This window comes from Pocillopora damicornis, chromosome 14 (assembly GCF_964200805.1).
Source record: "Pocillopora damicornis chromosome 14, jaPocDami1.2, whole genome shotgun sequence".
NCBI classification, from domain to species: Eukaryota; Metazoa; Cnidaria; class Anthozoa; order Scleractinia; family Pocilloporidae; genus Pocillopora; species Pocillopora damicornis.
This window is the reverse complement of record NC_142683.1, coordinates 12,667,658-12,690,371: the sequence shown is the minus strand read 5'-3', so window position 1 is coordinate 12,690,371 and position 22,714 is coordinate 12,667,658. Positions and strand designations below refer to the sequence as shown.

Below are 22,714 nucleotides of genomic sequence, written 5' to 3'. Positions count from 1 at the left end.
TCTTTAGCCATCTTGACAGAACAAGCTTAGTCAATGACAGATTTACAACAGTATCATATGGCAAAAAAATTTAACCGAAAAACCGCGTGGAAACTGGGTACGTACCGAGAAATTTACCAGGGGTAGGTGAACACACCCTTTGTATACTTGTTCCTATGGGAGGCGGTAAATGTTTTTGTTTTGTTTCTGCTTGCTTGATCGCTCATACTGCCCCAAAATCATCTTCAAATTGATGCTTCATCCAGGCTCGGGTGAAGCCACCCTTGCCAATTCAAATCCCCCCTCTTGACAACAATTTGAGCGTAACCAAGTACAACCTGCCCTGTTGGATGTGACCGTTGTTGTCTTAACCTGCGACCAGGCGCGCGATGGCGTAGCAGCGCAAGAGTCAGTGGTCGGGAACACGTTCCGCCAGCCTCGTTCCGCCTACTCCTGTATCACTGCACCATTCCCCCTCTCCCGGAAGATAAGAACGCCTGATCGAGGGTTAACCAAGGTCTTGATATAAGATTTTAACAGGACGTATGATTTTGTAACGTCTTGGACAGGATGTCTCTCTAGACCGCAAGTCCTGAACAAGGCGTGAACGTTGGCCATGCACGGTTTTCATGCGCAGCAGTAACAATTTTTTATCGCATTCTCCGTAATTTGCCTGACATGTTATGATCAGATTTTTTCATCTAAGGGATCAGGGCCTTGGGACACATTCCCTCCCCACCCCCATCCCTTAACGCAAACCTTCCTTACGTACCCTTGTTTATGCAATATTAAGGCTTTACACGGTTGATTCTTTTCTCACAGTTACAACCCAGAATTTCGCCCTCTTGATGAGGCAGAAGAAACGCCAATCTAAAGAAGGTGAACTAATGTACATGAATTAAAGTCAAACACTAAAACTGGCAAAGACAAATTTGGGGCAAAATAATTTATGTCACAAAATTTTCCACAAGATTACTGCTAAAGACCATGAAAGAGGTTTTACCTCAAAATCTGATTAGAAAACAGTGAGTGGTAAACTATATCAGTAACTTTATCAATAATAATGTCTTTACATGCACAAATAGCAAATTGTTAATTTTTTTTTGAGGCCAGGTAGTAGGAGATTTGTCATTCTGTTTTAGATTTAGTGCTGGATCACTTTCGAATATTTATAGAAATAGTGGCTATTTATTTTTTAATAAGATTCTTTTTCACATCGACAATAGTTCAAAACACGAGCATAATTTCTTAGTAATGGTATATGCAGAAATATATATTTAGATGTCATTCATTAGTGAGTATGCATATTTCATATTTGAGCACTTACTGATGGGTGACATGACCAGCAAAACCCAATAATAAATATCTTGATAATTTATCTTCGACAAAAATAGGTTTCTGTGAAAACAGAGCTTAATGATAGCCAATTTCAGAATACTTTTTAGAACTGGGTTTCCAAGATAGTGAAAAATGTCAGCTTGCTAGAAAAGGAACATTGTAAAATTGAAAAATCAAGTTGGAGATTTCATTGTCAAATGTTTTTCTTAGACTTGCATCAACACTTTTTTAAAAGGAAATAATTTAATTAACTAAAAATTAATGGCTTGAGTTTATAAACAATAAAGTAATATATAAATGCACAAGTCTTGTCGGTTTGATTTTGTCACCAGTGCCCAGTCGTAACGCTCTTACTACCTATGACGTCACAAACTCATGAAGTCACATTTCTGCCACTTACACCTCCCCCTCTGGCACCCCTACCCCACCCCACCCCCTTTTCAAACTACAAACCACTCCTTTAAGAATGACTTCAACACTTTACAGTGAACAGATTGAAGTTTTATTCTGTTTTTTGGTAAACATTCTGCACACAATTAGTGATATTTATATGACAGCAAAAAAAAAAAAAAAAACCAGAAGCCACAACAACTACAAAAATAATTATTCTATTTGTTGTTGGTTCTTTTTCCAAAGCCTGGCCATCTGGAGCAGTTTAAAGTTAGGCATGTTGGCTTCATCGTCAGGAAAGATGTAATCATAGTATTCTTCCCATCCAGCGTCTGACTGCAAAGAAAAATAATTTTAATAGTGTTTCAAATCTCCAAAGAAAAATGTAAGATCTAACAAAGAGAAAAGAAAATTGCAGTGAGGCTAAAATATTATACACGCGGCTTCGAATTATTTCTGATAACAGCCACATTTGGAACAGAATCGTGAGCAAATTGAAAACAGAATCGATATGTCACGCGACACTTTGGCTTAGGCAACGGATTGCGTGACGACAGACGATCGAAGTTATTTGAATACGTTTGAAGAGATTTCTTACTCCGTCGTCCGTTTGTACTTTTCTCCTCTTCTTTACTCGGCGAGGCATCTTTTTCTTTATTTTTTCTTGTGAGCTTTCGTCTCCATATTCGTCCTAGAGGATCAAAATGATAAAATTAAATCGGATTCGACCTTTCAAAAAAAGTTTCCTTATTCATACAACCAATTTTAATAATACCTCGAACTCTTTCCAGGCTTCCAGTACCATCACTCGTTCTTCTTTCTCCTCTACGTTTCTGAGAGATTTGCTGGCGCGTTCGTAAACAGTCCTGAAAAATAATATTTATAGTACAAACAAAATGGAGAAAGGTGAGGATTCCATTTCACAGATTTTTTGATAGCATTTAAAGCAATAGAACTATTTCAACTTAAATATTCCACCATGAATCCTCTCCTACAGGAAAAATAAATCTTCCATTGGGTAGTTCACTCTAGGGCTCTTCGCAAAGGTTCATCGGGCGTTGTGTGACCGTAGGCTTTCCTCTTATGAACTACCATGGTCACGGTCTCGATCGAGAATGTAGGATAGCCTTTTTACACACCTTGCTTGTATGATGCTTTCATCGGTTGCTGTAGAGGCCTCGAACTGTGCAAAACTAATCCAAACCTATAAAGAGAACATTTCAGGAGAATCACAGAGGGAAACTAGAGCTTTACACAAGGAAAGCGAATACAGGGAAACATGGCTGCAAATTTGCTTCGACGTGTTCGCGGTTAATTAATATCATGATGAAATTAACGACACAGTACACTTTTGCGAGGCACTAAAAACAATCATACTCGAATAGGAGGACATAATGGAAATATCTGCTCATGTAAAAGAGATTCAACAAAATAGCAGAGATAGAATTTCGGGAAAAACAATTAAAAAATACTACCTTGACGTGTTGCGTTCGTTTTAGTAGCCTCTCATACAGATCTCGTGTTTTATCGTACTCTTCCAAGTTTATCTCAAAATCTATGTAAGCTTTCCATAAAACCTGAGAACAAAAAAAACTACAGCTATTCGCTTGCTGCTAGATGTTTTAATATAACAATTTGAACAATTCAAAGAGGGGGAAACAAGGGGAAATTTCGTGAAAGCTGAGTAAAAAAAGAGGACTTTTCTTCTGCTTACAAAACTAAGTAAATTGGGAAAATAAAGCAGCTTAATAAATTTGTTCAGTTACAAAAAATAATTCGAATAAGTAAAGATTTGGTAAAACATTTGACAATAAAAATCTGCGATAAAATATTATGAAGCATGACACGACGTTTCGACGTTTCCAGAACGTCATTATCAAGTAAACTAAAATAATAAAATCGAGTATATATATAATGAAGCGGTGAATAAATTACAAAGCGTTAAAAGTTAAACAAAGAGTTTGGCCCTAATGGAATCGCTCTGGGTGATTAAATTGGGCCTTATTGTTCTTATGTACAACATTTCATAAACAAGACAATCCCATTTCGTGCCACATTTTTTAAGCATTCTAAACTGGCTCTCATTGAGTAAGTCAATGTTCCCATGGGCATCTCTCAGGTGGCGACCAATGGCAGAGTATCGATGATCAGCAATGCGTTGAAACAAATGGCGCGTCGTATATCCGACGTAATTTGAATCACACAAATCACATTTAAAACAGTAAACAACGCTATGCTGATTTACGATGCGTGGCTTGATTTCTTTAAGCTTTAGGTCCTGCTCAAGTTTCTTACTGGTGTAGACTGGTTGTACATCAATGCCAATTTTTGAACTGAGATCGCGCATTTGTCTTTTGGCAATGTTCACTGAGACTTGATCTTTGAAAAGAATACTGACTCTTAAAGTTTCATCAGATTTTGTCTTAGTATCTGGTGTAGAGGAATAATCACATTTGTCGATAATAAAGTTCACCAAAGAACTAGGGTAACCAAGGCGATGAAACATAGATTTTAGATGCCTACACTCATCGACGAATGCTTGATGCGTAGAGGACAATTCCTTTGCACGATGAACCATTGTTTTGATAAGACACTTCTTGTAGCGCAAATAAAAAGAAAAAAAAAAAGAAAAAGGAAGAAGATGAAAAAAAAAGAAAAAAGCTTCGTGAGTGCCGTAACCAAGACTCAAGCCTGCATTAATGGCGATACAAACGTACCTTATACAATCACGGCTGCTAATCAGACTCACGAACAGAAATGATTAACACTATTAGTATTTTAAGTACTCTGTCAACGTCACTTCCGTTCTGCGTGAGTGATTCTCTATTTCTACATAACCTTCAGAGAGAGGAACTTACACCGCGTACTCGTGCTTGAAACAAATTTTGAGAATACGAATGTTAATAGTCGAAAGGAAGTGAAGCATTTTCACTATGATGAACTACTAACTTCTCGTGAAAACATAACTTCCGGTTTTAATCCAAAGTGAAAATTACAGTAATTAAGGGAGACTAATTCCGGACTTTGACAACCGACCGCTAAATATGATGCTGCTTAATACAGGTTCCACAAATTTGCATGTCTGTCGAGGTTTATTCTAGTTTGGAGAGCATAATTAAAGACCAAAAGTATTGTTACTCTTCCGGGATGGAATGGAAAGACCGCGCAGCTTTTCCCACAGCTGCCGTTTTACTAACTTGACGCCTGGAACTGGCAACAAATAAACCAGAATATGCCGTGAGTTGAGTTAAATACACCCTTCATTGCAATACATTACCTCGGGCATATCAAGCAAAGGTTGGTTAACAGCCAGTTCAAACAGCGCACGTGCCCTGTCAGTATCACCAAGAATAGTTTCCAGTTCGGCGTACTAAAAATAGAAAAAAGGAGAAAACTAAGCAAAGGTTTTAATAAAAGCTGACTGCTTACAGTTCACTATCGTCGCCTGTGAGGCCTCTCACTGCCTCAATCGAAAAGTGCTCTATTTGCAAGTTAACCCTTTCACTCCCATAGGGTGATCAACGTGTAACTTCTTTCTATAATATGAACACATGTTAGTATAATTACTCTCTAACACTCGGTTGAATTTTCTTTATTTCCGGGTTGAGCCCCTGTTACAATTTTTACTCTTAGGAGCTAGCCCAGTATTGATCTTATTCACCACAATTCAACTTATTTCTTTCGACATAAGTCCACACTATTCTACTTTGCTATATTCTCTCATTGAAAGATGCTGTGCACCAGCTTATAAAGGTGACACCAAAGATGACACTTCTAAGCTGTCAATCTTCTTACATCGCGATCGCTCCGTTTCAGCCAGCGAATCACGTTAGAGTACGTACGACAGTTCCTGCATACTAAGTGTGCACCTTCGAATTGTTTACTGAATCACAAAATCATCTTCTACCTTAAATTTCTTAATTTTACGGTTAAGATCGGCCAGAACAAAGACAAGATTGATAATATACAAATTATAATTAACCTATTGGCAGAATTGAAATTACGCTTGAAAAGATAGTTTTCGAGAAAATAGCCATACAGGATTGTTAAATAACAACAGAGTAAACAGAAAATTCGGAGAAGAAAGGGCGTACCCAAGGTACCGCCCCTAAGAAAACTACGTGCTATTCGCATAAGCTATATCATTACAAATTCAGTGCGGAGATGAAAAAGCATAAGCTATTTACAATCAGAGTCACCTTTTTAAGAAGAGGTGTTGAAGGTGTTCACTTAAAATTTAAGAAATATTCTGGAATCGTGAATTTGACTTAGAATTGGATAAAAAAAAAAACAGTCTGAAAGTAATCAATAATATAAGAAGCAGGAGTTTCCAGGAATTCCTGTGCGAGGCTAACTTTTACCAGAGAGATTTAAAACTAGAAAATTGACATAATTAAAAACATAGCTTATCACAAAATAGTACAACAAGATCTAATCACCGTAGAAACGGAGCAATTGTTTCCGTACCAAATTCACAACCGCAATAAGAAAAAGGTGAAAGAAATTGTACTTAGATGAGATCGCCAAAAGGAATAAGAAATAATCAACCTGTTTTATTATAATTTTTGTATCGAATGGCTTAAAGTAATATAATATTTCCATTCTTTTTCCCAACACCAATATAAGGAAACCCTTAAAATATTTCAGATTAAATATAGTCCTATTTTTATCGTTTAACACACATTATCCAGTAAACTCAAACTTATCAGGTAGAAGTCTATATCTTGATCTAACACCCAATTCTCCCAACGAATTTACGAGTAAAATGTGTTGCAGCTAAAGGGGAGAATTGACTATCTTATCTTGGGAGTTAAAGGGTTAATCTGTTACCTTTCCCAAACTATTCACGGTACTTTCCTTCTTCACATATCTTACACATAGTCTCCCTTGACTGCCGCACATTTAATAAACATATCGTCGGTTTAATTTCGTTCCCTTAGCTTGATCATTGGGAACCTTAAGCTAACCCCAACGTCGACAGCAACGAGGAAGTGGAAAAACAAAAGATCTAATGAGCAGAACAATAGCTCAGCTCGTGCGATTTAAAATTTGTACATTTCTTAGCCTTCCTCTACAAAACAACGACGTGAAATCACCAAAATTTGCGTGGTCTGAGAAAGGAAACTCCGACGGCAAATTATTTAAAATTCCATTTTGAACTCAACACTGCTTACATAAGTTATGCCGAAGTAAAGATGTAGTGCCGTAAGAGACAATAAACACGTCCAGCCATTTGCAAAATCTTAACTAAAAAGATAAATTCATTTCTTGATCGACGTCTCCCTCAGCGTTGCCGTCCTAACCGCCCAAGATCCCTGTTTGTTAATATTCATGCCCTTATTTTACTTGTTTTGTTTTTGTTCATTCGTGTGGGCGCGCGACTGGACATTCCTTCGATCCAGGCCTGCCTTCGATCGTTTGTTCTTACGTTTGTTTAATCAAACGTTTCTTAGTTTCTCATTCTCAATTCGATAACCTTCCGTCTGTTTTCAAGTTTTGTTCTTGTCAAACTCCATCTATAGTTAATTGCAAGTGTCAGAAAAGCACACTTATGAAACAATAATAAAAAACTACTTTAACAACATAAAACATTCTCTCCTAACCTTGACCCATGTGGAACAATTTGCAGGTCCCTAATAATATTCATGCCCTTATTTTACTTGTTTGTTCTTACGTTTGTTTACTCAAACGTTTCTTAGTTTCTTCATTCCCAGTTCGATAACCTTCCGTCGGCAAGTTTTGTTCTTGTCAAACTCCATTTATAGTTAATTGTGCGGCACTTATAAAACAATAAGAAAACAACTACTTCTCAACAACAAAAACATAAAACACTCTCTCCTAACCTTGACCCATGTGGTACAATTTGCAGAATTAAACTCCAGGAATTTCTCGTACAACTTACGACAGCGATCAAATTCTCGAAGCTGTTAAAAGCAAAACGGACAAAGAGGCAGAATTTGCATCACAAAGGGTAACTAGAGACACCGTAACGGAGTCGCAATTCGTGTCAGCTAAAAAAGTAACCAATATTTCTAAGAAACACAAAAAGTCGAGAAAAAGTAAGAATTGAAATGGTTAAGGAGTAGAAGGAGGAAGGCTTAAAAATTCACTTCGATAAAGATTTTTAGATTAAGGTCTCAACTCCTTAGAGTTCCTTTTCATAATCTTTCTACTCACCTGTAACTCGAGACCGATGTATTCTCGGAAGAGTCGGTCTTTGGGACATTTCCCGATCGCTGTGCCCTGTGACGAACACAAATAATACATTAGCAGAGCGTGTGTGAGACACAGTGGACTGGACTGGCAGTTCGGGAAGCTGGAACACGGATTGAAAGTTCCATACCAGGCCACTTTTTATGTTGTTGAATGGGGCCAGGAGAAAAACGATATCCCATTGTTTATGTCTTGATGAGACATAGTACCTTCCTCCATCTCCCTCCATTCAGTAGGCCTTAACCCTTTAACTCTCGTGAGTGACCAAGACAGAATTTCTCCTCGCTATTTCTTTACAATATTATGCAGACAAGTGACGAGAATAAAGAAAAATATCAATTATGGGATTACTAATTGATCCGATACCAAATTCTCCAAAATAACTTATTGAGAATCATTTGGCAGACAGTAGGGAGAATTACTAATGAGATTTTAGGAGTTAAGGGGTTAAATAAGTACAGGCGAGGATCCTCAGAAAATTGGAGGGGGAGGGGGGGGAGGTTGGAAGCCTACGATGAACTACCACATATCGAGGTGGAGTAACACTACTCATAGTAACTTCATTCTAAGAAATCCGCGATTATCTTCGCCGATGTAAACCATTAATTTCGTGGGAAGAGTCGTGGAACTCTAGCGCGCTAATGGATTAGGCGGATCGTGATTTTGTGTTCACAACAAATCTTTGCATTTCTACCAGCCAAGCTCGTTTTCGTTGGCATCAAGCCATCTAAAGTATTGTCCACTGCATTCAACTTTGCACCAAGCACCCTCGTAAGGTTTTCCCAAACAGTTCGCCGGTACCCAATCATACCTCTTGGTTCAGAGAGGCATTGTGAAAGTACCTGTCTTGCAGAAGAACACTTTGAAATGAATCGGGACGAAACAAGAATCAACACAATCTGATCTGCAAACGGTTTCCTTCTCACCCACTTTTGAGCAAGACTACGCCCGCCCGCCCTATCCATCCAGATAATGAAATCACCCATGACACTCACCAACGCCTGCCGCGCTGCCTTGAGATCATTCTGACGGATTTCAAACTGTGCATACAATAGCCAGACTTTACCGAAAGTGAACTGGAAATGAAAAAATAAAAAAACAGACATTCACTGCTTAATCTCGTTAAAAAGAAACCGAAATATATCCAAAACCTTGCTTATTCTTTTAAGAACAAATTAAAGACAACAAAATAATACTTAAATGGAAAAGCAAAGTTTCCAACAACATGAAAAAATCCTAGTTTAAGTTTTACTCTGTCAAGCCATATGAAGACGTAAAAGGATTATAGACTTGGGAACATTGTCCTGATACAACTATAAATTCCTATGGATACCCAACAAAGAAATGATTGGTTATTAGTTGGGAGAATTAGGGTTTCAGAAATAATCAGACAGAGTAGGGAACGTTGTAATGTTCAAGCAGTAGTATAGTACAGGATATAACAACCGCTACGCACCGCAAATAAGGTAGTTCTCAACAGTTGTTTACCTTCTTGTGTGGTATAAGATCCAAACATGCACGATACACCTGTCTTGTGCGGTCCATGTCCTGTAACAACAAGAATCAGACGGACACAAGAAAACTTTAAGTTTTCAATGTGGAATATATTTTACATCTGCACTTTGGAGAAGCGTTGGTACAAATTTTTAATAGTTCACTTGCTAAACTCTGGAACTAAAGGTCTGTGTGCGACCCTTAATTGTGTTCCGTTCATCACCATGCCACTTTAATTTTGTAGTGCTTCTTACCACCCGGGAGTACAAGTCCGAGTGGGTACTAGTGAACTGCCATGAAAACCTAAGGAAATGCTCAGGGAGGGGAAAGGGGTAAAAAAAAACCTGGGGAGTAGGGTGAACTAAGATGGACTAGCTTTCCATGGAAGGATATTGACAAAACCGCTCCAATCCACCTTGGGTAACAAACCTGGATTTAGATGACGAGGTGGCTTGCCAAAGAGAACCTCTAAAAGGACGAAGTCAAAAAGAATTGCTACAAAGGCACTTGAATAATTTCGGCTGAACGCCTGAAGTTAAACAATGCGTGACCTTGTTTCTTCTCGCACGGAATTTGCAACAAACATCACACACTGCTTCTTTTTTCTTTTCTTTTTGTTTTTTTCCATCAGCCCCCAAAACTATAGAAACAATCATCCATGTTAAAAAACATTTTTATGATATTTTTTAATTTTACTAAGTTTAATTTTACTAAGTCCTTTCCTGTGAAGTGACAAATTAACTTCACCTGGAAGCATTCTAAGGAAAAAAAATGAGGTAAGATAGGAAAACATAAAAAGTCGAAACCAAAGCCAAAACAAAGAGTTTGATTGGTCAGTGGCAATCAGTCGATACGGACTTTGTTCTGTTTTCATGGAAACCTAAAATGATATCTGCTTTCAAGCTACTGTATTAAGAGTCTCCTGACAGTCTAGTTTGATTCGCTTTGAAGATGGAGTCTCTTTTGAAAGATCTCAAGAAGCAAGTTACTTGCTCAATCTGTCTTGATACTTACACCGAACCTAAAACTATTTCATGTCTTCACACGTTTTGTTGCAAGTGTTTAGAGAAGCATGCGATAATGAGCCAGAGGCAAGGAAAATTCCGATGCCCGGAGTGTCACGCGGAAATCGATTTACCAGAAGGAGACCACTTCGACCATTTGCCCATCAGTTTTTTCCACAAAAGTTTGTCGAGTCTCCTCGCCGTTCGACAAAGTGGTAATGCAAGTAGCATTGCTTGTTCCCATTGCAGAAAAACCAACTCTCAGATGTACTATTGCTTTGATTGCGGACGATTCATGTGCCCGGATTGTTTCAATGCGCATCAACTGCTGATTGCAACGTTTGAGGGACACAAAGTCAAGCCAGTTGAAGACTTTAAAGAAGAGGATTACGAAGCACTACTGAAGCGACAGCCATTTTGCTCACAACAGTTCCACGAGAAAGAAGTCACACGGTTCTTTTGCTCGCAGTGTCAAGTTTGCATTTGTCCAATCTGCATTGTCACGGATCATCAAAACCACATCGCCGTTTTGTTCGACAAAGCAGCACACGACGAAAAAGAAAACATCATGTCTGGCGCTAAGATCATCAAGGAAAAAGAAACCCAACTTTGTCAAGTCATCAAGGAGTTCGAAGAAACGATTTCTGAGCTTGATAGAAATTTCGCAACAGCCAAGCGAGAAGTCTCGCGAACAGCCGAACAAATGATAGCAAACATTGGACAGCGCGAGCGAGAAGCGATTGTATCCCTGGAAACAACACGTATGTCGAGACTTGAGAAGATTAACGCGGATAAACAGGAAGTAAAATCCCTAGTAAAACAAATAAGCCAAGCAGCTGAGTTTGCGGAGAATCTGGTGCAGAGAAGCTCAAGCTCGGATATAATGCAGAATAAAGAAGCTTTGAGGCAGAGATTTCAAGAGCTTCGTGGGGTTGAAGTTCCAAAACGTCACCAGACTACATTTGCCAAATTTAACGCGGCATCCCAACAAGACTTGAAACTGGGTTTTATTCAACTCGCAGCTAAATCAACTGTAGAAGGACTGGACCAAACTTTCCAAGCTGGTGTAGAAGCAGAGTTTACCTTGTGTCCACACACAACAGAAGGAGAGATTAATAACCAGGCCGATCTTAACGATCAAGTTGAATTGCTGATAAAACCCACCGAAGATGTCACAAACGTGACTGTTCACGAAAAAGGAGACGGAAATCTTACGGTGAAGTTTACACCTAAAGTTCCTGGCGCCTACAGCGTTGAGGTGAAGATTAATGGCGAAAAGCTTTCTACCTCTCCGTTTCCTTTGGCAGTGAAAGAACGTCAACTTGTCGTAGTTGGTGAGTTGGACTTGAAGTTCAACCAAGGGCAGGAGTTCAAGCGACAAACTGGAATCGCTGTAAACACGCAAGGCGACATAGCTGTTGTAGATAATCTTGGACACTGTGTTTTTGTATTCAATAAGGAAGGGAACTGTTCAAAACAAATTGGAAAAGAAGGAACACATCCTGGACAATTCAGGATGATGTGTTATTTTTAAACAACAACGAATTACTAATTGCAGATCAAGCAAATAATAGAATCCAACATATAAATATCCAGACAGGATCTGTTGTAAAAACCTTTGGAAAAAAAGTTGAGGGAAAAGGACACTTCAAGAATCCACTTCGTATTTGCCTTGACGATACAGAACGTATTGTTGTCAGTGAATTCTCCAACAATAGAGTTCAAGTAATGTCAAAAGAGGGCGAAGCTCTATTCACAATAGGAGACGATGGTCCAGAGAAACTCAGCAAATCATACAGCTGCATTCCTTACAAAAACATTTTCCTAGTAACTGAAATAAACAATGAGGTCATAAAAGCATTTGATGCGTCAAACACTTTCCTATACCAGTTTGGCGAAAAAGGGAATCAAGACGGACAGTTCAACTCACCCCGTGCCATGTGTTTAGACGGCTCTGATAACCTTCTTGTTTGTGACTCAGACAATAACAGAGTTCAGCAATTTTCTTTGGACGGTCGCTTTACAGGCAAAACTACCGTTCCTTTAAAAGATCCACTTCGAGTTGTAACAGCGCCAGATGGGCGTATACTAGTCACAAGCTGTACAGCTAAGAAAATATACATTCTGAGGTAAATGTGTTACAATTCTATGAATCATTCAAATGCTGTATGCCAGCGAAAACTTAAGTCGAATCATTCAATTTTTTTGAGCAAAATTTCTTCACAAGCAGCAGAAACACTCAACGGTGTCAATGCATCGTTAGCCCTCAACTACAGAAGCCAGGGGGAAGGGGGTTAGCGCAAAATTAACTAACACCCCAAGAGCAGTCAGATACATAGGAAAATTATATTCAGAAAAGGAAACTTAAACGAGTCTAGGATATATTTAACTTTTCTTCAGGTGGTGTGCCTTTTACTTCATTCTTTCGAATAAGAAGACCAGATATTTCAGGAAGACGCAGACCTCATCTGGGCAGAGAACTATCATATGGTCTAATGTAATCTGGACAAAACTTCACTGAATAGAGCAAAAAAAAAAACCAAAAGAAAAAAAGACATAATCAATGGGACCTTAATTTTCTGTGCCTTGTATAAGGGGTTTCAGGTAGTTAGCTATAAAATGTTTCAATTAGGTATATTCTTTTAAATGAATGATGTAGTCTAGCTATCCGTGTCTTTTTCACCAATTATCTCCAAAGTGAATTGAAGGGAGTTTGCTTGCTCCAATGTTATTTGATTGAAAGTTGCAGAAAGACCATGGCCAAGTGACTTCACCCTTTGAATGCAAAGATCCAATTAGTAATTCTCCCCACTAACTTCCATACATTTCTCTATAAATCCGACAAGAGAATTTGATGTTACATCAGAATAACACCCAGCAGCTGATAAGCTTGTATGTTCTCATAACCTGTTTGCAAGATAACATTTTGCAATTGCGTGGAGAATTTACATGTTAATCATCTCTTGGAGTTAAAGAGTGAAGGCACTGGAATTGAGTTCTAGAGTTCCCAGGTCCTAACCATTTTTTGGGTAGTTTTGTAGTTTGGATGAATAAAAATATTTTAAATACTTGTGTTCTTGTGTTCAATGTATGCAATTTTCAGTCACACTCTATTCAGGGCTCGTTACCAAATTAATCTTCAGCCTTCATATTTTCCATTGACACAATCATTGTATAAAAATATTTGATCTTTCAGGAACTTTTTCATACAAGTTTGGAAAACAAGGGAATCAAGACAGACACTTCAACAGATCCAATTGCATGAATTTGGTCAGCTCCAAAAATTTTCTTGTCTGAGACCATTGCACTGACCCTTCAAACCCTAAGAGTGACCAGTATCTAATCCCCCCCCCTTCTCCTCCCCGAATCAAATAATAAGGTCACAACAATTAAGGAGGGAATCACCAACTAGAGAAGCTCTTCATTGTTAAATAAAAAGTCTCCTTGTCAATACCTTAGGAAATGCATAGAGAGCAGTATGGAGAATATGTATACTGATGTTAGCATTAAAGGGATAACAGAGATCTGTCAGCAATTTGATTTGGACGTCACGAACTCATGAAGCCACATTTGTGCCCCTTACACCTCCCCCTCTAATACTTCTACCCCACCCCCATCCCTTGTCAAACTACAAAACCACTTCTTTAGGACTGACTTCAACACTTAACAGTGAACAGATTGAAGTTTTATTCTATTGTTTAGTAAACATTCTGCACACAATTAGTGATATTTATACGACAGCAAAAAAACCAGTAGCCACAACAACAACAACAAATAATTATTCCATTTGTTGTTGGTTCTTTTTCCAAAGCCTGGCCATCTGGAGCAGTTTAAAGTTGGGCATGTTGGCTTCATCGTCAGGAAAGATGTAATCATAGTATTCTTCCCATCCAGCGTCTGACTGCAAGGAAAAATATTTTAATAGTGTTTCAAATCTCCATAAAAAAAAGGTAAAATCTAACAAAGAGAAAAGAAAATTGCAGTGAGGCTAAAGTATTATACACGCGGCTACGAATTATATCTGATAACAGCTGCATTAGGAACAAAAATCGTAAGCAAACTGAATACAGAATCGATATGTCACGCGACATTTTGGCTTAGGCAACGAATTGCGTGACGACAGACGATCGAAGTTATTTGAATACGTTTGGAGAGATTTCTTACTCCGTCGTCCGTTTGTACTTTTTTCCTCTTCTTTACTCGACGAGGCATCTTTTTCTTGATTTTGTCTTGTGAGTTTACGTTTCCATATTTGTCCTAGAGGATCAAAATAATAAAATTAAATCGGATTCGACCTTTCAAAAAAGTTTCTTTATTCGTACAACCAATTTTAATAATACCTCGAACTCTTTCCACGCTTCCAGTACCATCACTCGTTCTTCTTTCTCCTCTGCGTTTGTGAGAGATTTGCTGGCGCGTTCGTAAACAGTCCTGAAAATTAATATTTATAGTAGAAACAAAATAGAGAAAGGTGAGGATTCAATTTCACAGATTTTTTGGTAGCATTTGAAGCAGTAGAAACTATTTCAAATTAAATATTCCATCATGAATCCTCTCCTACAGAACAAATAAATCTTCCATTGAGTTGTCCGCTCTGGGGCTCTCCGCAAAGGTTCATCGGGCGTTGCGTGACTATAGGCTTTCCTCTTATGAACGCGGGCGTTGCGTGACCGTTGGCTTTCCACTTATGAACTACCATAGTCACGGTCTCGATCGAGAATGTGGGATAGCCTTTTTACACACCTTGCTTGTATGATGCTTTCATCGGTTGCTGTAGAGGCCTCGAACTGTGCAAAACTAATCCAAACCTATAAAGAGAACATTTCAGGAGAATCACAGACGGAAACTAGAGCCTTGCACAAGGAAAGCGAATACAGGGAAACATGGCTGCAAATTTGCTTCGACATGTTCGCGGTTAATGATGAAATTAACGACACACTACACTTTTGCGAGGCACTAAAAACGATCACACTCAAATAGAAAGAAATAATGGAAATATTTACTCTTGCACAAGAGATTCAACAAAATAGCAGACATCGAATTTAGGGAAAAATAATTAAAAAATACTACCTTGACGTGTTGCGTTCCTTTTAGTGGCCTCTCATACAGATCTCGTGTTTTGTCGTACTCTTCCAAGTTTATCTCAAAATCTATGTAAGCTTTCCATACAACCTAAGAACAAAAAAAAACTACAGTTCTTCGCTTGCTGCTAGATGTTTTAATAAAATAATTTGAACAATTCAAAGAGGGGGAAACGAGGGGAAATTTCGTGAAAGCTGAGTAAAAGAAGAGGACTTATATTAAAGTTCACACGGCAACCTGGTGGACAATCAGACATAGTTTGATGCTACTCTGGTTTACAGATTTAATGAATGTAACCAAGAAGTTACAACTCATAGACCCAACGTTTCGACACTCCTGTCTAGTGCCTTCATCAGGGGTGATCTAAATGCTGCAACAAGAGGTCCTTTTATATGATCACTAATTAGCGGCCTTTTTTTTTTTTTGGACGAGGTGTAAATAGGCGCCAGGAAGCAAACCGCCATCGTCACGATTTAAAGGAGCGTGGGTGGAGTTAATATGCCAAGCCTCCAAACAAAGGCGCTGGTGGTAACGCCCATTAGTGGTGACAATTTTAGAAGGACTTTTCCTCAGCTTACAATGATGAAAAAATGATGAACTACTAATTTCTCGTGAAAACATAACTTCCGGTTTTAATCCAAGGTGAAAATTACAGTAATTAAGGGGAGACTAATTCCGGACTTTGACAACCGACCGCTAAATACGATACCGCTTAATACAGGTTCCACAAATTTGCATATCTGTCGAGGTTTGTTCTAATTTCGAGAGCACAATTAAAGACCAAAAGTATTGTTACTCTTCCGAGATGGAATGGAAACACCGCGCAGGTCTTCCCACAGCCGCCGTGAGCCTGGAACTGGCAACAAATGAAACAGAATATGCCGTGCGTTGAGTTAAATACACCCTTCATTGCAATACATTACCTCGGGCATATCAAGCAAAGGTTGGTTAACAGCCAGTTCAAACAGCGCACGTGCCCTGTCAGCATCACCAAGAATGGTTTCCATCGTGCGGATTGTCTACGGAAAAAGCATTCAATGTACCTCTGAAATATTAAACTATAATATTGTGGCTTTCTATTTCGCTAATTTTCTAACTTGAAGGTAAAATTTTTCCCTCGTCATTTTTACCTTTTCTCCGAGCGGTTGCGTGAAATTAACAAGGCGTTTTTGATCAAAACACGACCGAGCGAAGGGTCTCGGGTGATATCTCTTTTACGCAGGCGCAAACTAAAAATGTACCGTCAGAATCAAAAAGAGGAACAAATTTCCTTTGTTTTGATATATAAAGTGTCGAACAAAAAGCAGATTTACGCTCGTCAAATCGCGTTTCAAAACAGCTTTATTTCCTCCTTTTGATTTTTTCTTATTTTGTAAGCGTGAAAGCAGTAGGAGAGGGATCGGGAAACTCAGAAAGCGCTTCGAGAATTAATCTGCCATCGTTTATTTACAAGATAAACAGGTAAGATTTGTGATGTTCGTTGAAATATGAATTCTAAATAAATGCCCCTTTTAAGCTTGTTCGCTGGATTTTTCGTAAACTTCCCTGATTAATTTTTCGTTTCAGCTTACTAATCTATACTACTTCAAAGCAATGTAAAGACAAAGACGGAGAACCATGAGTCGTTCCTTTCAACAATCGTAAACAAAGTGTTTGAGCAATCAGATATACGAGGTGTAATAATCAATAGCCGCATATCAGAAGTCTTCAGAAAGAAAGTATTCTGTCTTCAGAAAGCTGTCAAAAAAGCTAGTAATCGTGGAGGAAGGCAACTAAATGCACTTCTTAGCAAGTTGGAAACGGGTCCTCGGTATCGATTTAATATCATATCAATCTCAATATCATACAGTTTTGTATCTTTCTTCCGTGGATTCGCCTTTCTAACGAGGGTGTATGTTGAGTGTTCATTGCAAAATCGCTTTGTTTTTTTTCATTTCCCTCTTTGGCCTGTCTGCTATTTTGAAAATTCGTAACGGAGAGCATGCGCATTACGTGGGGTTAGTGGTTGCGTACACCTGGAACCGAGAAAAACAAATGTTCGTCGCACTGGGGAAAGAGTTTGATATGATTACAAATTCAGTGCGGAGATGAAAAAGCATAAGCTATTTACAATCAGAGTCACCTTTTTAAAAAGAGGTGTTGAAGGTGTATACTCAAAATTTAAGAAATATTCTGGAATCGTGAATTTGACTTGGAATTGGATAAAAAAAAAACCAAAAATCTGAAAGTAATCAATAATATAAGAAGCAGAAGTTTCCAGGAATTCCTGTGCGAGGTTAACTTTTACCAGAGAGATTTACAACGAGAAAATTGTCATAATTAAAAACATAGCTTATCACAAAATAGTACAACAAGATCTAATCACCGTAGAAACGGAGCAACTGTTTCCGTACCAAATTCACAACCGCAATAAGAAAAAGGTGAAAGAAATTGTACTTAGATGAGATCGCCAAAAGGAATAAGAAATAATCAACCTGTCTTATTATAATTTTTGTATCGAATGGCTTAAAGTAATATAGTATTTCCATTCTTTTTCCCAACACCAATATAAGGAAACCCTTACAATATTTCAGATTAAATATCGTTCTATTTTTATCGTTTAACACACATTATCCAGCTAACTCAAACTTATCAGGTAGAAGTCTACATCTTGATCTAACAACCAATTCTCCCAACGAATTTACGAGTAAAATGTGTTGCAGCTAAAGGGGAGAATTGACAATCTTATCTTGGGAGTTAAAGGGTTAATCTGTTACCTTTCCCAAACTATTCACGGTACTTTTCCTTCTTCACATATCTTACACAGAGTCTCCCTTGACTGCCGCACATTTAATAAACATATCGTCGGTTTAATTTCGTTCCCTTAGCTTGATCATTGGGAACCTTAAGCTAACCCCAACGTCGACAGCAACGAGGAAGTGGAAAAACAAAAGATCTAATGAGCAGAACAATAGCTCAGCTCGTGCGATTTAAAATTTGTACATTTCTTAGCCTTCCTCTGCAAAACAACGACGTGAAATCACCAAAATTTGCGTGATCTGAGAAAGGAAACTCCGACAAACAGCAAATTATTTAAAATTCCATTTTGAACTCAACACTGCTTACATAAGTTATGCCGAAGTAAAGATGTAGTGCCGTAAGAGACAATAAACACGTCCAGCCATTTGCAAAATCTTAACTAAAAAGATAAATTCATTTCTTGATCTCCGTCTCGTGTTGCCGTCCTAACCGCCTAAGGTCCCTGTTTGTTAATATTCATGCCCTTATTTGACTTGTTTTGTTCTTACGTTTGTTTACTCAAACGTTTCTTAGTTTCTTCATTCCCAGTTCGATAACCTTCCGTCGGCAAGTTTTGTTCTTGTCAAACTCCATTTATAGTTAATTGTGCGGCACACTTATAAAACAATAATAAAACAACTACTTCTCAACAATAATAACATAAAACACTCTCTCCTAACCTTGACCCATGTGGTACAATTTGCAGGATTAAACTCCAGGAATTTCTCGTACAACTTACGACAGCGATCAAATTCTCGAAGCTGTTAAAAGCAAAACGAACAAAGAGGCAGAATTTGCATCACAAAGGGTAACTAGAGACACCGTCACGGAGTCGCAATTGGAGTCAGCTAAAAAAGTAACCAATATTTCTAAGAAACACAAAAAGTCGAGAAAAAGTAAGAATTGAAATGGTTAAGGAGTGGAAGGGGGAAGGCTTAGAAAATCACTTCGATAAAGATTTTTAGATTAAGGTCTCAACTCCTTGGAGTTCTTTTTCCTAATCTTTCTACTCACCTGTAACTCGAGACCGATGTATTCTCGGAAGAGTCGGTCTTTGGGACATTTCCCGATCGCTGTGCCCTGTGACGAACACAAATAATACATTAGCAGAGCGTGTGTGAGACACAATGGACTGGAATGGTAGTTCGGGAAGCTGGAACACGGATTGAAAGTTCCTGACCAGGCCACTTTTTATGTTGTTGGATGGGGCCAGGAGAAAGCGATGTCCCATTGTTTATGTCTTGATGAGACACAGTACCTCCATCTCCCTCCATTCAGTAGGCCTTAACCCTTTAACTCCCGTGAGTGACCAAGACAGAATTTCTCCTCACTATATCTTTACAATATCATGTAAACAAGTGACGAGAATAAAGAAAAATATCAATTATGGGATTACTAATTGATCCGATACCAAATTCTTCAAAATAAAATGATGAGAATCATTGGCAGACAGTAAGGAGAACTACTAATGAGATCTTAGGAGTTAAGGGGTTAAATTAGTGCATGCGAAGATCCACAGAAACCTGGAGGGAGGGGGGGGGGAAGGGTTTGGAAGCCTACGATGAACTACCACATATCCAGGAAGAGTAACACTACTCATAGAGTCGTGGAACTCTAGTGCGCTAATGGATTAGGCGGATCGTGAGTTTGCATTTCTACCAGCCAAGCTTGTTTTCGTTGGCATCAAGCCATCTCAAGTATTGTCCACTGCAGTCAACTTTGCACCAAGCACCCTCGTAAGGTTTTCCCAAACAGTTCGCCGATACTCAATCATACCTCTTGGTTCAGAGAGGCATTGTGAAAGTAACTGTCTTGCAAATAAACACGTCACAATGACCCGGGACGGAACAAGAATCAACACAAACTGATCTGCAATCGGTTCCCTTCTCGCCCACTTTTGAGCAAGACTACGCCCGCCCATTTCAAATATTCACCCAGATAAAGAAATTACGCATTCTACTTACCAACGCCTGCCGTGCTGCCTTGAGATCCTTCTGACGGATTTCAAACTGTGCATATAACAGCCAGACTTTACCGAAAGTGAACTGGAAATAAAAAAACAAACAAACAAACATTCGTTGCTTAATCTCGTTAAAAAGAAACCGAAATGTATCCAAAACCTTGCTTATCCTTTTAAGAACAAATTAAGGACAACAAAATAATACCTAAATGGAAAAGCAAAGTTTCCGACAACATGAAAAAGTCCTAGTTTAAGTTTTACTCTGTCAAGCCATATGAAGACGTAAAGGGATTATAAACTTGGGAACATTGTCCTAACATAACACTAAATTCCTATGAGTACCCGACAAAGAAATGATTGGTTATTAGTTGGGAGAATTAGGGTTTCAGAAATAATCAGACAGAGTAGGGAACGTTGTAATGTTCAAGCAGTAATATAGTACAGGATATAACAACCGCTACGCACCGCAAATAAGGTAGTTCTCAACAGTTGTTTACATTCTTGTGTGGTATAAGATCCAAACATGCACGATACACCTGTCTTGTGCGGTCCATGTCCTGTAACAACAAGAATCAGACGGACACAAGAAAACTTTAAGTTTTCAATGTGGAATATATTTTACATCTGCACTTTGGAGAAGCGTTGGTACAAATTTTTAATAGTTCACTTGCTAAACTCTGGAACTAGAGGTCTGTGTTCGACCCTTCAATGTGTTCCGTTCATCACCATGCCACTTTAATTTTGTATTGCTTCTTTTCACCCAGGGGTACAAGTCCGAGTGAGTACTAGTGAACTGCCATGAAAACCTAAGGAAATGCTCAGGGAAGGGAAAGGGGTAAAAAAAAACCTGGGGAGTAGGGTGAACTAAGATGGACTAGCTTTCCATGGAAGGATAGTGACAAAACCGCTCTAATCCACCTTAGGTAACAAAACCCGGATTAAGATGAAGCACTTATACGAGTCAGTTTCTTCTGCAGACTTGATCTACATCTGCGTAGGCCAACAGCTGCAAAAATAGAACAAACCTTCGCCAGAAGTTCTTCGTACAGCGCATAGTTGATCCACAGGTAAATGTATCGTCTCCATAAACGCCTTTCCTCGGCGGGTGTCGTAAACTTCTCTCACTGTATCGGGATCTGCCTCACTTTCCATCAGACGAAGGTAATCAAACCACGCGTCGTAATTATTCGGATTTGTTTTCACCTCCTGGTGAATAAAACGAAAAATTGAAGGTTAAATGTACTAGTTGTATATGCTAGGTTTGATACGACGTAAAATGAAGCTGCATGCTACAGGCTTTCCCTTTAATACTTTTCTCTGGCAGTGTGGAGGAAAAATTGTGATACGTTTTTCCATGACATATATCGCCCAGCTCAACTAACTGAAATATCGGTTATTTAAAAGGAGACTTTTGAACGAAAATAAGTTCAAGACGAATTTTTCCCTTGTCCCTTCACAGATTTAAATCCCCGTCCAGAGCACGACAGACGTAGGAGCTTCACCGGAAAATTTATGGCTAGTGATTTGTATTCCTTTTCTCTCGCACGGGGTCACTCAAGCGCGTTCGCTTCGCGTTTTCTCACCCTACTATTGCTATATCGAAAAAAGGCAAGACAGCTAAGGAAAGATTAGCTTCCTGCTTGAATAGATAACTTGACGAGGTGACTTGCCAAAGAGAACGACTAAAAGGACGAAGTCAAAACGAATTGCAAAGGCACTTGAATAATTTCGGCTGATCCCCTGAAGTTAAACAATGCGTGACCTTGTTTCTTCTCACACGGAATTAGGAACAAACATCACACACTGCTTCTGTTTTTCTTTTCTTTTTGTTTTTTTCCATCAGCCTCCCAAAAATATAGAAACAATCATCCATGTTAAAAAACATTTTTATGATGTTTTTAAATTTTACTACACAGACAGTTACGGAAGGAAGATACCAGTTTCCTTGAGGACAATAGTCCATTTTACAGTTGTGAGCTTGGTTGCCAAGCCTTTGAACAGGAATGAGGCTAAGGGTGACCTTGCTATGATACAAACCTTGCTGCTTTTCAAATGCAAATTACTTTGTTATCATGCTAACTAGATACTGGTCTCTATCACAACAAGGTCACCTTCAGCCTCACTCCAAATCAAAGGCTTGGCAACTAAGCACACAACTGTAAAATGGCCTATTGTTGAAAACAAATTCTCAAGTCACGAGGTTTTAAGTTCTTCCTAATTTAATCCCTAACGTTTTTCTCGTATGCTAATTTCTAACGTTCACAAAAGCATAATTGTTATGAACTCTCTTGACACACGCTTTTCCAAGAATGTTTTTGAAGCCGTTGAAAAAACTCGCAGCACGTGTTTTATCGGGTCAAAAACCACTCGGCCACGCCTCGTGGTTTTAAACCCGATAAAACACTCCTGCTCGTTTTTTAAACATTGCTTAAAAACGCACGAGATAATCAGTTTAACGTTGCAAAAAGGTCAACTA

General features: G+C 38.6%; 2 protein-coding genes and 1 pseudogene across 7 annotated transcripts; 1 reads left to right on the top strand and 2 right to left on the bottom strand.

The window, feature by feature from the left end:
• Positions 1 to 1,796: 1,796 nt before the first annotated feature.
• Positions 1,797 to 21,444, bottom strand: LOC113683934 (crooked neck-like protein 1). 5 transcript variants are annotated; one of them, XM_089194629.1, is made up of 11 exons: positions 21,264 to 21,444; positions 20,736 to 20,795; positions 20,243 to 20,323; positions 19,293 to 19,358; positions 18,959 to 19,039; positions 16,424 to 16,519; positions 15,489 to 15,590; positions 15,162 to 15,226; positions 14,759 to 14,849; positions 2,306 to 2,398; positions 1,797 to 2,043 (listed from the first exon to the last, which is right to left on the bottom strand). In XM_089194629.1, the coding sequence occupies exons 2-11, from the start codon at positions 20,790 to 20,792 to the stop codon at positions 1,921 to 1,923; spliced, it is 855 nt and encodes a 284-aa protein (XP_089050755.1). In that variant the 5' UTR covers positions 20,793 to 20,795; positions 21,264 to 21,444; the 3' UTR covers positions 1,797 to 1,920. The 5 variants fall into 5 exon arrangements, with proteins under 5 accessions (XP_089050755.1, XP_089050756.1, XP_089050757.1 ...); XM_089194630.1 differs by lacking the exons at positions 14,759 to 14,849; positions 15,162 to 15,226; positions 15,489 to 15,590; positions 16,424 to 16,519 and adding exons at positions 2,483 to 2,573; positions 2,847 to 2,911; positions 3,183 to 3,284; positions 4,985 to 5,077; XM_089194631.1 differs by lacking the exons at positions 14,759 to 14,849; positions 15,162 to 15,226; positions 15,489 to 15,590; ... (3 more) ...; positions 20,243 to 20,323; positions 20,736 to 20,795 and adding exons at positions 2,483 to 2,573; positions 2,847 to 2,911; positions 3,183 to 3,284; ... (3 more) ...; positions 8,916 to 8,996; positions 9,409 to 9,468.
• On the top strand, positions 9,865 to 12,598 carry LOC149034514 (E3 ubiquitin-protein ligase TRIM45-like; annotated as a pseudogene). The gene has a single exon (XR_016183156.1). The product of XR_016183156.1 is annotated as an E3 ubiquitin-protein ligase TRIM45-like (transcript).
• On the bottom strand, positions 14,082 to 14,727 carry LOC149034513 (crooked neck-like protein 1). Its single transcript, XM_089194638.1, has 2 exons — positions 14,583 to 14,727; positions 14,082 to 14,319 (listed from the first exon to the last, which is right to left on the bottom strand). The coding sequence occupies exons 1-2, from the start codon at positions 14,628 to 14,630 to the stop codon at positions 14,197 to 14,199; spliced, it is 171 nt and encodes a 56-aa protein (XP_089050764.1). The 5' UTR covers positions 14,631 to 14,727; the 3' UTR covers positions 14,082 to 14,196.
• Positions 21,445 to 22,714: the final 1,270 nt, after the last annotated feature.